The sequence below is a fragment of the Sciurus vulgaris genome (genome assembly GCF_902686455.1).
Source record: "Sciurus vulgaris genome assembly, chromosome: 13".
In the NCBI taxonomy this organism is placed as follows: Eukaryota; Metazoa; Chordata; class Mammalia; order Rodentia; family Sciuridae; genus Sciurus; species Sciurus vulgaris.
In genome coordinates, this window is record NC_136474.1 from 95,950,508 (window position 1) to 95,965,010 (window position 14,503).

General features: G+C 43.0%; 2 protein-coding genes across 3 annotated transcripts in view; one reads left to right on the plus strand and one right to left on the minus strand.

Moving 5' to 3' along the window:
- Window positions 1-5,477, minus strand: part of FBXO15 (F-box protein 15) — a 70,255-nt gene extending 64,778 nt beyond the window's left edge. Inside the window, exon 1 of one of the 2 annotated variants that reach the window (XM_079109142.1) lies at window positions 4,901-5,471. In XM_079109142.1, coding sequence (XP_078965268.1) covers window positions 4,901-5,037 — 137 coding nt within the window. In that variant the 5' untranslated portion in view covers window positions 5,038-5,471. Of the gene's footprint in view, window positions 1-4,900 lie in introns of both variants that reach the window. The other variant, XM_079109143.1, reaches the window with a different exon arrangement.
- Window positions 5,478-5,668: 191 nt separating this feature from the next.
- Window positions 5,669-14,049, plus strand: TIMM21 (translocase of inner mitochondrial membrane 21). Its single transcript, XM_079109522.1, has 6 exons — window positions 5,669-6,200; window positions 10,569-10,631; window positions 10,736-10,833; window positions 13,231-13,304; window positions 13,388-13,493; window positions 13,592-14,049. Exons 1-6 carry the CDS (start codon window positions 5,912-5,914, stop codon window positions 13,694-13,696), a joined length of 735 nt encoding a protein of 244 aa, XP_078965648.1. The 5' UTR covers window positions 5,669-5,911; the 3' UTR covers window positions 13,697-14,049.
- Window positions 14,050-14,503: the final 454 nt, after the last annotated feature.

Genomic DNA, 14,503 nt, shown 5'->3' on the forward strand with positions numbered 1-14,503 from the left:
GTCTCTCTAGGTGGTCAAACTAATAAAATGTTGATGTCTATGAAACATATAATATCCATTGTTTCTCAGACTTTTCTTCAAGGAAGAGATTGCAAATACTGTTCAATATACTTATCTGGTATCTTGGTTTTTATAGGAAAAATAAGCAAGCTGGATTTCACATATGGAATTAATCATGACTGTGTTTGCTAGAGACATCTAAAAATAGCCGAGATGACTCGTGAGGTTTCCTGAGGTTTCCATCCTGCCACCCTTTTAACCAGAGAATTGTTTAATATTGTTGTACTGCTGTCTAAACAAAGATTTTCATGGCAGAAAAGTTTCAGCGCCACTGACCTGGCACTCACACAGTAATCAGAAAATATGTTTAATTCCATTAGTTTTTTAGGCCCACAGTAACAGAGAACTGTAAACTGGGTGGCTCAGAACAAAAATGTTCTAGAAGCCAGTAGTCCAAACACAAGGGGTGGGCAAGGTCAAACTCCCTCTCAAGACTCCAGAGTAGAATTTTCCTGTCCTGGGTGCCAGCAATCCTTGGTGGGCCTTAGCTTTTGGTACCCTAACTTCAACCTCCACCTCTACCTTCACTTGGCATCTTCCCTCCGGGCTGTGTTTGTGTCTCTTCTTATAAGAATATAATTCATATTGGATTTGGACTCACCCTAAACCAGTATGACCCCATCTTAACTAATCACAAACACAAGACTCTATGTCCAAGTAAAACTAATCACAAACACAAGACTCTATGTCCAAATAAAGTCACACCTTAAAGTGCTGGGTGCGTATGAATTTGGAGTGTGGGTGAACACTAGTCAATACAGTAAACAGATTATTAATAATATATTACAATAATAAATGAAAAAATTGTTAGCATTATTTGTAGATGATTTTTCTTGTAAAGTCTATATTGACCTGTATTACATATTCCATGAAAATATTCAAATGATAAAAGTTTCTAACATTCAAGCTTTAAGTAAAAGAAATTTTTATTACTCCTCCATCACGTAATAATTTCTACCAGTGGATCCCAACCTATGACCCTCAGACTCACGAGAAGGGTTATTCCAAGAATTCTGTGAATTTACACGTACACCAAGCACTGTATGAAGATCAAGTAATGTCTTTCACTAGTATATACTTTTGTTTTAATGTAGATGAATAATATTGTGGTTAGTCAAATATGAATTTACTTTAAAGCCTTTACAAAATTGGTAATGGCTTTTTTTCATTATTTTCTCAATCAAACGATGCTAGAAAAGTATTTAAAAACTATTACCCTAGGCCTATCCAAGAGAATAAAATAATCAATATGAGGTGTCACCTTTAATCCAGCAAATTGGCAAAGACAAAAAACTGACAAGGACTCATGTTAACTGGGTTACAGAGAAACCAGCATTTTCTTTCACTCTGGTAGGGTTAAAAAAAAACAGGTTCAAACTTCATGGAAAGCCAAATCTGGTAATGCGAACCAAGATCCTTAAAAGGTACATACATTTATTTTAAGCCAGGAACTCTACTTCTAGAAATATACTGTAAGTCAAGAAAATGTGCCCAGATATTTCACAAGAGATTGTCCACCTCAAAACTGTCTTCACTGGAGAAAAAGATGGAAACAGCATAGGATTGGTTGGGTTGTATGGCTGCCATACAGTTTACGTTGTGCAGTCAACGAAGATGCAGTCTCAGCAAGTCTTCAAGCAGTGCTTGAAGTAGAAATAGATCCACGATGTCTTTCAGGTGCCGGCTGCACTTGCTCCCTCACCTCCTTCTGGTTACAAATGTTACTATTCACCAGGACCGTCTCCTGCCATGCCTCCTGAAACTGCATCCAGATCCTAAACACATAAACCTTTATGCTCCTTCCCTAATTTTTTTCCATAGCACATATCACCATTCAACACAATGCATTTTAGTCATCTGTCTTGTTTATTATCATTAGAATGTAAGTTCCATGTGGGCAAGAATATTGTGTGAGCTTTGTTCAGTGCTGATTCTTCAGCACCCACAACACATCTAGCATGCAAATGATACTCAAAAAATATCTGCTAAATTCATGATGTATTAACTGAAAAGTCAGGTCATATCAGAATACACTATTTAAACTAATTTTCCTATTTCTCTAAGAGAACGAGTAAACATGCATAAAAAGGAAAGATCTGAATAGAGAAGGTATTAACACACACGCATATACACACACGCACACACACACACATATATATATATACACACACACACATATACATGTAACCACATTATTATAAGGCTTAATAGTGGTAGTGGTTTTCAAATGGGGACTAGAGGACTTAGGTGCAAAACTCCATGTATTTTTCTCATTTTTCTCAATATACTGAGTATGTAATAAATTTTAGTAGTAGTTGTGGCTTTAATTTCAAAATTGAAATCATGTGCACACAGCTGCTAGTAGTCAGTTTGGCAGCACAATCCAGAATGAACAGTGGTTCTCTAAGGCATTCCTGGCAAGTGCCCCCAAAGTAATTGAAACCAGGTCCCTCAAAACAAGAGGCACAGCCTGCAGCAAGCAAACTCAAAGCTTCTATTTAGAAGTCTCTCATTTAACAATTAATGTAGATACTGCACGTTACTGGACAATTTTTCTACCTTTGTCTTATAAAAATTACCACTTAAATTGTGTGATAATTTTTCCAAAATCTCTGTGATAATTTTACACATCAGAAAGAGGCACTACATGTCCCATATCCAGCAGCACCTGTTCATCTGAGAAGCACAGAGATGGGGCTCAGCTGTTTCAAAGAACACATACCAGCTCTATCCAGTGAGTTCTTCCTGAAGTTAACTCGTGTGTCCAGAACTTATGAAAGCCTGCTGCAGAAATTTTCAAGAACTATTATGTAAACTAATATTTATATAACATATAACCTACATAGATAAATAAAATAATCTTAATGGGTTCCTCAAACTCAAGCCATAATTTTCCTAAAGCTAGTTTTAAATAGTGATTACAGGTAAATCCTTCTTGGTACTAGTTATTTAAAAAACAACCACAAAAAAAATACCAGTCTTTCCCTAGTCTGAATCCCTAAACCAGTAGCAAATGGATATGCCTCTATCCTTAACTAAACATTTAACCGGGTTCATTTAGTCAGTACAATTCTACCAGTACTTCTTAATTGGATACACTGCACAAAGTAATGTACTACGTGCTTTAAAACTTATTTTATCCTCCCTCACTTAATTGGAAAATAATGACTTTTTTTCACAAATATGTTTTAACACCTAAAAAACATTAAAGTCTTTGTTTTTTTGTTTTTTGCTATTTTGTTTTTCTCACAATTAAAATAGTTCTCATGGAGTCCATCATTTCCCAGGAGACTAAAGCACTAATTAGGCAATTAAAAAGACTTGTTGAAAATCCCAAGTAAGAGTGGGAAGCCCCCAAGACCCTAGCCTGCTAAGCTACTCTTCAGAGCTCTTTTTCCATCTGTTAGACAAAATTTAAAATTTTTGCACTGTTGGAAGCACATTTCCATTCTTCCTAAAACCAACCGTACATTGTTAAGGGCCATACGATTAGCAAATCATTCAAGTCGTACACATGTTCTCGTGCAGATCTATGTCTGATATACTTAGTAAAAGGACAGTTTAAAAGTTTTTTCAAGTGTCAAATTTTTGCCTAATAACTTTGAATAAGTTCAATATTTTAAAAATCTAATTTCTGTGCCTTTTTAGTATCTAGCAAATCAAATTAATAAAATAGATAAAAATAGATAAAAATTGAGCTGAGTTGATACATGTGCTGCTATATTTCTTACAGGGTGATATTTATACATACACTGTATTAAAAAAACCATTGATTCCTTATTAACATCAATTTTCCACAATATAAGACATATAAAATAATACTTTCTTGACACAGCTACTCACTCCTTGTTATTTATCGGAAAGAACTGAAACCAACACACTATAGCGATACATACCAATGTTTACAGCAGCATAATTTACAATAGAGAAGTTACGGAACCAACCTAGGTGCCCGTCAATAGAAGAATGGATAAAGAAAATGGGGTATATATCCACAATGGAGTTCTACTCAGCCATAAAAAGAATGAAATCATGCCATTTGCTGGTAAACGGATGAACTGCAGAAGCATAAAGCTAAGTGAAGTAAGACTCGGAAAATAAAGGTCGAGTGTTTTTTTCTCATATGCAAAAAGCAGAGAGAAATAAGGAATTCAAAAGGAGGGGCCTCACGAACACAGGAAGCAGGAGAGTGGAGTAGAGGAGGGGAGCTGCAGGGGGAGCTGCAGGAGGAGGAGGGAAAGCGCGGGAACCGCAGCCCGCGGGCACCGGGAGGCCCACGACGACCTCCTCCGTCCCTGGGGTGACCGGGAGCTGCTGGAGGGCAGCTCCTGCTCCCCGCCCGACCCTCCCGCCGCCTCGCACCGCAGGGGCCGCCCTCGGTCCGACGCCCAGGGAAAGGCGGAGGCAGGGCCGGGTCCTGTAGGGGACCTGCGGCCTGGCCCGGCTGGCGGCGCAGCGCCTCCCCGACCAGCCTCCACCGGAGGGCCTCGCCGGGCAGCCACGGTGCCCCGCCGCCAGCAGGAGGCCCGGGAGGTGCGGGCGGGGTGCCCCACGCGGCCCAGACCCCTGCAGACGCCAGGCGCGCCCACCGTGCGGCCTCGCAGGGCCTGCCGGGGGCGGCGCCGCACGCTTCCCGGGGGTCACTGCTCTGGCACCGGACTTGGGAACCCACTTTCCAGCGTGAGAGGACTTTTCTGCCGTCCCCCACCCTTTCCCGCGCTAAAAAGAGCCGCCAGTCACGTGGCGGCGAGCGACCAATAAAAACGCTGGCTCCAGAACGGTGGGGCGAGAAGCCCGGGTTCCCCTGTCGGGCAGACCCACCCGCGGGTCCCACCGTCACCTGAACCCGGAGGCCCCCGCGCGCCACGTGGCCGACCCCGCGCTGCCCCGCGGCGCGCCGCCACCCTGGAGCGGCCAGCGCTGCGCCTGGAGGCCAAGCCAGTGCTGCCTCAGGATCCGCCCGCGTCCAGTCGCCATGGAGACCTGGTGGGGACCGCCCAGCGGCCGCGAGGGCTCAGCGAGTGCCTGAGTCCTGAGCGTGCGCACAAAAGCGGCCAGCCGTCGCGCATGCGTGAGCTGCTCTGCGGCCGCCGTCGCCTAGCTACCAGACGGCGTTCTAGACACTTCGGGGGGCGGCCTCTTTCCCACGCCGCGTCGTTCTGATGTTGAGGACGTCATGCGTCCGTCGCTGGGACTTTACGACACCCTCGCCTGCTTTTTGGCATCCCCGTTTCTTTTCACTTGGCTGTTGACTAGTTTTTCTTGAGGAAAAAAAAAAAAAAAAAATTAAATCATTTGCCTATAAGTACAAATTAGCCACAATAAGGCAGAGGGTCCTCCAGTTGACATTCTCCAGAAGGGTCAGGAGAAGACCCGTATTTGCTTATTTGATTCTTGCAAGCTCTGCTTGATTTGCCAGACACAGAACCGAGGTCTTCCGCCACTGCGGCCCCTCCCCCTGCCGCCGCGCGCATGCGCGGCGCATGCGTGGCCATACGCGCAGAGGTCTCTGGGCAGCGCGGAGAGGGCCTAGCGGCTTGGCCGCCTTGCATTGTGGGAGATGCAGTGCCTCCCGGGTCCCTGGCGAGGCGCCGCAGTGGGGAGCGAGGTCCCGGAACTGCCGTTCCCAGACGCCCCGGAATTTCCCAGGCTGCTCTGCGGAGCAGGAGGACGTGAAAGTCAGCGCGGAAGGGTCAGGGCGCTCTCATGGAAGCGGTAGGATAGGAAGGCGGTGGCGGCGGTGAGATGTGAAGGTGCGGGTTTTGTGCGTGGCTGGCGGACCGTGCGGTGGGTCGCGAAGCTTTGCTGATCGTGGTTGCTTTGACGCTCAGAGGGACAGCTTCGTGCGAGCATGATTCCTGCGCTCCTACGAGCCCTGCAGCTGCACGGGTGCTCGGGGAGGCAGCTGCTGTTGCCACACCTCGGGCTTCACAGAGCTGCCCTGAAGACTCAGCCCAGTTTGAGGTGGGAGCTGCGGGAGCAGAAGAAAACGGTGCGACCTAGACCTGTCCTTGGACTCGCCCAGAAAACGATCTGGACACAGGGACCCGGCCCCCGCAGAGCACGGGAGGACAGCAGCAAGCAGGTGTCAGTGCAGAGAGGTCAGAGCGCGGACACCGCAGTCTCAACCTCTCAGAAAGGTAAAAAGCAGAACTTGTCTTCCCGTCCCTGACGCGAGCTGCCAGTGCCCTTTCCACCAAGTTTACAGCACACGAGGGGAAAACAGTTCACACAAATTAAGAGAGCCGTTAGATATTTAGAACCAGAGAATGTACACCTACAGATTTCATAAATTTGAACTTAGATGTATGAAATTTGATCTTGAATTTGATCATTTTCTTGCATGCTGTCTAGGAAATTTTTCTCAACCTGTGTTCCAATGCCTGTGAGAAGGAGAAATTGGATAGGATAAATTGAAAAGAGAGTTATCATTAAGTGATAATTAGTAGGGAAATCTCAGTCATCACTTCCGTTGAATAACTGATGCTATTCCCAGATACTGAGCTAGACTATATAGACTATAAAGTTAAAGACATCTAGAACATCACTTGCTGTCACACATTAGGTGCAGTAATAGAACACACAGAACAGGGAAGAGGAAACGTAATTTGATCGGAAAAGTCAGAGATGTTTTTACAGGTATTTTAAGTTTAATTTTTTCTTATTTTTGTTAATTTCTTCATTTCACAAGGACTTTGTAGAAAAAAATGAAAGGCAAAGAAAGCAATTCAGGCACCCATAATTATACAACACAAATATAACTATTATTTCGATGATAGTTTGTGTTATTTCAGCTCATATTCTTAATTTTTAACAAACAGTTGGTAGAAAACCAATTGTTTTGTAATCTGCTGAGCATGCTAAAAATATGATTTTTTTGTTCACAGTAGCAAGCAGTTCAGCCCAAAAAAACAGCCCATACGCAGCAGTGAAAGATGTAGGTGTGTTAATGCATTTGTATCATTATCTGTCTGGCACAATCAGCAGTGTTGCACTACAGACTGGGCTTGCCATAGCATCCTTTCTTGATGTGGATCCCAGCCTAAAGTGACAGCTTTTCGTGTTACTCAGGGAATAAATGGGAGCAGTATTTCCAGTGTGGTGGGATATCTGCCTCCAGAATGCAAAAGACCTGTCGTGCTTTGCAGTAGCAGTGTAGAACTCAAGAATTTGCCTTTTTCTTGGGAAGGGATGGCATGGCATGTCTGAGATAGGACCTCTTGCAGGTCTCATTGATACGGTTAGTAAGCCTTGGAATCTTCCTCAGGCCCATCTCTCACTCATGAAGCACACATCTTACCAAGTTTTCCAGCACACTTGCCACTTACTACTTACTGGCTCTAACAAAATGGCATTGACATAACAGACAGACATGTTATTTTGCTCAGTGTTTAAAACAGCATTGTCCAAATAAAACTTTGTGCAGTAATAGAAATGTTTTATATCTGTGTTGTCCAGTATGATAAATGGGCTGCTCAATAGAGGTAGAAAAAAAAGCATTCTTCAGATCAATGGCCAGTGCCATGAGACTATGTTATTGTGCTCCCATGAAGTTCCCACATCTGGCATTATTATGTCTATGTTGGGACCACTATCATTCTCTAGCATCTGTCTGGTTTTTGAAGGGGAAGGTTGAGGGGAGTATAATGGAGACCACCACCCTGCTACAGGAGTCTACTCTGTAAGGGTGTAACTATGGCTTCCTCATAACTTGGGGAAGTGTCCTCCAAGCCCTCCCATGAAATGCGGCCAGCTGTTGGGTTTGGAGCTCTCTCCAGTGTCCACTCTAGCATGCCCACTCACAGCCTGATGAGCCTTTGCTCCATTGTTTGCCACTACTATTGTCTCATTTTCACATCACTTCATGTTGACCATCACTGTTTCTAAGTTTCCAAGAGTAGACATGACTGCACTTCAGTTCCTGGGGTGCTTACCTGATTGTTAGGTTCTTGATCACAGGAGGGTACCTCATGTAAATCAATTTTCACTCAGCTGGTTTGTATTTTGTGCCCTTGACACACACCCTTTAAGAAATGGTCATATGTATGTTTTCCAAGCAAGAGTCACAGTATTGTCCATTTTTCTCCTTTCTCACACCCAGTTATGTTGCACCTTGACCAGGAAGGGAAGCTGTAGAGGCTTCCTGAGGAAAGTGTGTGTCTTGCTAGGCAAAAACCTCACCTAGTGTACAGAAGTAGGACATTCAAGATTTTAATGGGGAGGAATGAGCCACTTCTTCAGGAGAATCTGAAGATTCCAGAAGTTTTTAGAGCATTGACCTCAGTATTCCTGTACCAAGCTTCAAGTTCCCGTTCCTCCCAAATCAGGCCCCACCCTGACTTGGCAGAACTGATGTGGTTGCCATGCTGACCTCTGCTACTTCACTGCCTTGAGCCTGACCCTCAGCTTTACCTGTCTTCTGGGAGCAGCATGAATCTCCTTTGACCCAGATCTCTCTTGCCTTTCCCACTTCACCTTCACTGGAGAGGCTTATTGCCATACTCTCACCTCTTCCCCAATACATCCCTGTCCCCCACAGCCATCCAACCCAAATCCTGAATTACTTAGTCCTCCCAGATTATCAAAATAACACCAACAAGTGCATTCTCTCTTACCAGTATTCCATTCCAGCTCACCATTGAGGGCAAAAGTTTAGGACAGTTGCCCTAAACTCTAGGCTGGGTACCTCATGCTGACGCCTATCAGTGCTCCATCTACCACCAGGCACACAGAGTCCTCATTGCCATTGAGTGGCTGGTAATTCAGTTCCAAAGTTCCAATTTAGAATTGCTTCCTTGAACCACTCGTGGTAGCACCTGTTGGAGGTCATCCCAGGGAAGAGACACAGGTTTGCATAGGAGGTTTATTGAGGAATGCTCAGATAGTACATGTTGGGGGGCAAGGAAAGTAGGAGTGGGCAGAGGGAGGAGCTCAAGCGCACTTGCAAGAGGGGTCAGCCAGTCATCAGTGAACTCTGAAAGTAGGCAGGCCATGACCTAGTTGAGGAAGCTCCTTTCTGTTGAAAGAATGCTCACAGAGGAACTGAGATCTGTTAGCTACCCCTCCTCCCAGCGGCCATACCCACACTGCACCACAGCACCCACTGCAGGAGGGATGGAGAACTGCAGAGACAAATAGTACTGAGGTTTTTTGGTATGAAGCTATTAGGACTGAGAGGTCAAGAAGACTAAGGTAAGCAATGAACAACTTCCATTGACAATGCCTATTTGTTAGCAATAGAAATTGTTTTAATGTATAAAATGTGGATAATATTCAGCACAGTCTTTATATGTAGTAGATGTAGCTGTCTGTGATTGAATAAATAGAGAAGACAGCCTGTCAGGAATGAGTGTGTTGAGAAAGACAATCAGAAATCCAGGGTATTGGGGCCTCTGACCTTATTCAGATAGTAGGCTCAAATGTGGCTGTCAGCATACTACTGGCTATCAAGGTGTTAGGATAGTGATGAGATGAATGAGCTGATGTCACCATAGGCTTTTCCATACCTAAACCTAGGTAAGGAGATTGAATTTGTGGTGAAAAAGTTATTGTTTGGATCAGTCTTATGAATTGCGCAGATTTGACCAATGCATCATTTTTATGTTTGAATCATATCTTTTAAATTAGGATTGTAGCTCAATGGTAGCACATCCCTGGTTTCAAAAAGAAGACGAAAAGTCTTCTTAAAATGGTGAATAAATCAAATATATAAATATAACGCCAAGAAAGTAATGTACTTTTTCAGCATCAATAAAAGAGTTGCAATTGCAGTTTTTTGCAAACACACGAAGGTATCTGTGTAACATGCATACATATATATTCTGTCCCATTACAGTGTCCCAACTGAATTTCTTTAGCTCCCATAGCTTCTCTTTAATCCATCTGGACTCCTTTTATCAATGTGGGAAAAAATAAGTGCAGTATAGTCTATGCATTTTTTAAGTTGTTTGATTCAAGACAAATTCCTGTTCTGAATTCAATTCTCTGTATTTTATGCACCATCAGTGGGGACACAGAAGGATGGCATTTGGGAAGGTTACTGACTGTTAAGTGTTGATGACTATTTTGATCGCTTTGGTTGACAAAGTCAACACTTAACTTAATCTCTGCACAGCAGACCTGTGTCCAGAGCTGCCTGATCTGTGGCAGTTGTTCTTATTCTGAGAGACTGCATGAGGAGTCTTCTTCCTAGAAGGTAAAATAGTATTAAGATTATAACATTACAAAATAGGACTGGGGATGTGGCTCAGTGATTGAGTGCCTCTTGCGTTTAATCCCCCCAAAAAAGGATTATAACATTAGATGAAATAAAAAATAGAGACTCGCTGCTCCGAAATCCTGCTGAAGCTCTGAAGCACATGGGGATTGGAGAGCTGCTGCTGAGACAGCACCAGCTCCACTTGCTTTGACCGTGACTTCATATGTCCCCAGCTACAAAGCCGAAGAGCTTTAAGTGGGCCTGCTCACTGGGGACACACTTGTGATTCATTGGCATTTTCTCTTCACAGTGAAAGAAGCTGGAAGAGATTTCACCTACTTAGTCATCGTGGTCGTTGGAATCAGCATAACAGGTTGTCAAAAACAGCAAGTACAATGTCCCTGAACATTTTTTTAACAAACATATCTTCATCTCTCACTCTTGGTTTGCTTCATCATCTTTTCCTATAATTTTCAGGTGGCTTGTTCTACGCGATTTTCAAAGAACTTTTTTCTTCATCCAGTCCTAGTAAGGTATATGGGAAAGCCTTAGAAAAATGCAGATCACATCCCGAGGTTAGTTCTCTGATGAGAGGGAGAACATGTGGGGGAGGCAGAAATGGGCCCAACTCAAGTACCAGTCCTGAACACCGGGGAATTCATGTGAGAGCACACAGTGGTTGGGTTGTGCTTATGTTAAGTCTTTGTTCTGTACTTGAAACTCTGGGATCAGCGCATGGGTATTTTCATCCTAATTGTACAAGTGAGTTTTTTTTACTAGTTGCTCATAGCTATTTAATACTGAGGATACACCAAAGTGTCAAACTCAAGTGATATGTTTCTCCTCTTTTCAAAATACCTGTTTCATAGTCTCATGATAGTTATCGTTAACATTACCAAAAGTATGTTATGTGCCAGGCATTGTGCTTAGTGACTCAATGCGTGGTCTCGTTAAGTCTCCCAGGGCCCTTTGCATTAGGTATTACTGTCATCCCCCGTTTGCAACTAACTCAGCCCCAGTCACTGAACTAGTGTGAGAGCCAGCACCCAAATCCAGGCTGGTCTGATTCCGCATCTTACCATGTTGGGTGCAGCCTTCCTCAGCCTTTCCCTGGGAAGAATCAACACGCAGCCACACTGGTTTGTGAAGAAACCTGCCAGAAGAAAAGCTTTAGATCATGGCTCTCTAGTCACAGATAGCAAGACAACATGGCTGTGTGTGATAGATTCCTTACCCCCTGGGGGAAGCTTCAGCACTGAGAAACAGCAACACCGTGAAAGGTGACCGCAGATGGCATCATAAATATGAGGGCTTAAGAAGTGAGTTCAGAAAAGCCCAGTCCTTGGCCAGGGGCAAGATGCAAGGCCGCAGGTTCTCCCGGCGTGGTGTGCTGTGCTCGGTTCCTGGGGCAGGGCCCTGAGTGCCGCATCAGTCTCTGATCGTGTCGGGGTGGGCACCTCAGCAGCCAGAGGACTCTGGCATCTTTCTTTTCAGTCTTTTGGTTTCTCTTAACTGGACTCTGGTTATCTGTGGGAACCATGGAGAGGGAAGCAGAAAATGAGAGCTGTCCCTGAGAGTCGAAAGCGGGCAGGGACTAAGAAAGATGCCCACTATAGTTTTTGGGAATCAAATTATATCTAGATTGTATTATATCTAAATCATCTGTTTTTAGAGGCTACAAAAATAAATAGGGGTGGAAACCTAATTAAATATTAGGATGCATCTCTGAAAAGAGGTGAGGAGTTTTAGTGTTATTCACAATCCCAGCATCTCAGATTTTACAGCATTTTGAACAAAACAAAATCCACAGAATAAACGCAGAGTAAGATATTACTGAGGTCAATAACTTAATTTGCTGCCAAGAGGAACTCTGAAAAATAATTAAGTTTTAACAATTTGGTTTTATCAGTAGTTTTTAAGGGCCCACGGCTTCTTGGGCACCATGCCTTATTAAAAAATAGATACTCCTAGTGTTCTGATACTGATGTGTTTAATCTGTTAAAGTAAATTATTTGGACAGTTGTTCCATTTGTTTCAGCCCCACAGTGTGTATGTATATATATATATATATATATATATATATATATATATATATATATATATATAGTATCCTTTCTTTTGTGTCTGGAAATTGTGATAGTAAAGTTGCTCAGCAAAGAGACAGAGACAATTTTACAAAATTGAAGGCCAGTTTTTTTTTTTTTTTTTTTTTTTTAGTTTGACATCAAATTTGTCCTTTTTTTTTTTTTTGTACCAGGAATTGAACCCAGGGGCACTTGACCACTGAGCCACATTCCCAGCCATATTTTGTATTTTATTTAGAGATGGGTCTCACTGAGTTGTTTAGCTTGCCTTTGCTGTGACTGACTTTGAACTCATTGTCCTCCTGTCTCAGCCTCATGAGGCATGTGCCACCATGCCCAGCTAGTATCTGCTTTTCAAGTTTAATAAAAACTACATTTCTACTTCATATAAATTTACCATTGAGAATAATAGGTTCACACCTGATTTTAAATATGTCATTGTGTCTTGGTGTTTTTCCTCACTGTTTGAGTGACTTAACTCTTTTCAACATCATAGCTTTCAGCATTAGACCCCACATATTAAATGTCATTTAAAGTGACCGTACATTTTTATCTTCAGACCACGAAGTTTTACCGAAATATTTGGACACTGTTTGCTTTTTGTAAATGAAGTGGAAACAGTTCCTTCAGCCTACGTTGTTCTGAAGCTACAGGTGATGCCATACAGTTCTTATTTCCACTTCTGTACATGAGATACTTGTTTGAATTATAGGGGATGATTTTTTTGCTATTTGACCTTTTTTCCTAGCTTTCTCATCAGTGAAGTCATCATTTTTTGAAGAGATCAGGACTTACTGATTATTTTTCTAAAATCACTTGGTTTGTGGAAAACAGTTCCCTAGGAATCACAAAGAAGGAGCACTAAGCAGGCCTGGTCTTTTTCTGCAGGTCGTCAGTGTCTTTGGTGAGCCTGTCAGAGGCTATGGGGAGATGACACGTCGTGGGCGGAGACAGCACGTCAGGTACCACGTGCAGGTTGGAAAGACGGGGCGACTTTTCAATGACAGAGACCTGTTAGTCTTAGGCCATTCCATTTTCTCCACAGTTTTATTGAATATGTAAGAGATGGGCTGAAACATTTGCGAGTGAAGTTCTACATTGAAGGCTCCGAGCCAGGAAAGCAAGGAACGGTGTATGCGGAAGTGAAAGAGGTATGAGAACCAGCTGGGGTCCCTGGGTCCACAGTTCTGGGCTTAGTGTTGCCCAAGCTCTGAAAGTTAAATAACATCTGGAAATACATTTTTTTCAGAATCCAGAGGGTGGCAAATATGAATTTCAGTATATATTTGTGGAAGTAGAATCCTATCCTAGAAGAACTATTGTGATTGAAGATAATCGAGTCCAAGATAAATGAGAGTCAGACATGCTGGCGTGGTGTGGGGGGCACACTGGGGCCATCACGGCTCCCCAGATCTGCCCAGGAAGAGGGCCTTATTATAAAAGTGAATGTAACAGGATGTTTGACACTTAGACAAACCAAATTAGAGATTTTCTTGTGAAAAATCATGAAATAGAGCCTGTTTTATGTTGCTTCATTAAATTGTCAATCTTGATAGCATTTTTGCATCTTTCATGATGAGAATTTTTTGTTACTGAAATTTTACACCATGTAAATAAAGAAGAGATTTCAGTATTTTATGCTTTTTTATATTGTATAGTTGTTAAAGCCTACAGAATAAAATTAAAACTAACAGAAAGATGTAAAAAGCATCTTCCATTCTTGTACTTTTGAATCTGACATGAGATAAATGTGAAAGTACATTACACAGGGTTGTTCACACTGGTTTTTAGCAGCCTATCTGACACTCCCTCTTCACTCCCTCTTCCCTTGAGTGCACTGGCCCTCCCCACCTCTCCTAGTTACCGTCGACGGCCCTCACGTTCTGTGGCTGGTTGGGGTAACTGAGCGAGAGGCACCTCAAGGGTTTCCAGCCCACTCAGAACTTAGGCTGATACTTTACTAAGAAAAGCCCAAAAAGCAGTGGAGGTCATTGAAACATATATATGAGGTCTTTTAATTTTTTTTTTTTTTTTTTAAATGTGAACACCCTATTTAATTTGATGTCTTTGCTAGGGATTTGGTAAAAAGTGACCTCCTCTTATGAGTCCTGGTCATGTGACACTAACGTGCTGTGTGCGCTGGGTAGTTCAGAAGCATCTC

What these genes read in the sequence shown, in the direction of transcription:
- TIMM21 (XM_079109522.1), top strand. Translation starts at nt 5,912, where the DNA reads ATGATTCCTGCGCTCCTACGAGCCCTGCAGCTGCACGGGTGCTCGGGG. An exon ending in AGTCTCAACCTCTCAGAAAG is followed by an intron (nt 6,201 to 10,568) that starts GTAAAAAGCAGA and finishes TTCTCTTCACAG; the next exon opens with TGAAAGAAGCTGGAAGAGAT. An exon ending in CGTTGGAATCAGCATAACAG is followed by an intron (nt 10,632 to 10,735) that starts GTTGTCAAAAAC and finishes TATAATTTTCAG; the next exon opens with GTGGCTTGTTCTACGCGATT.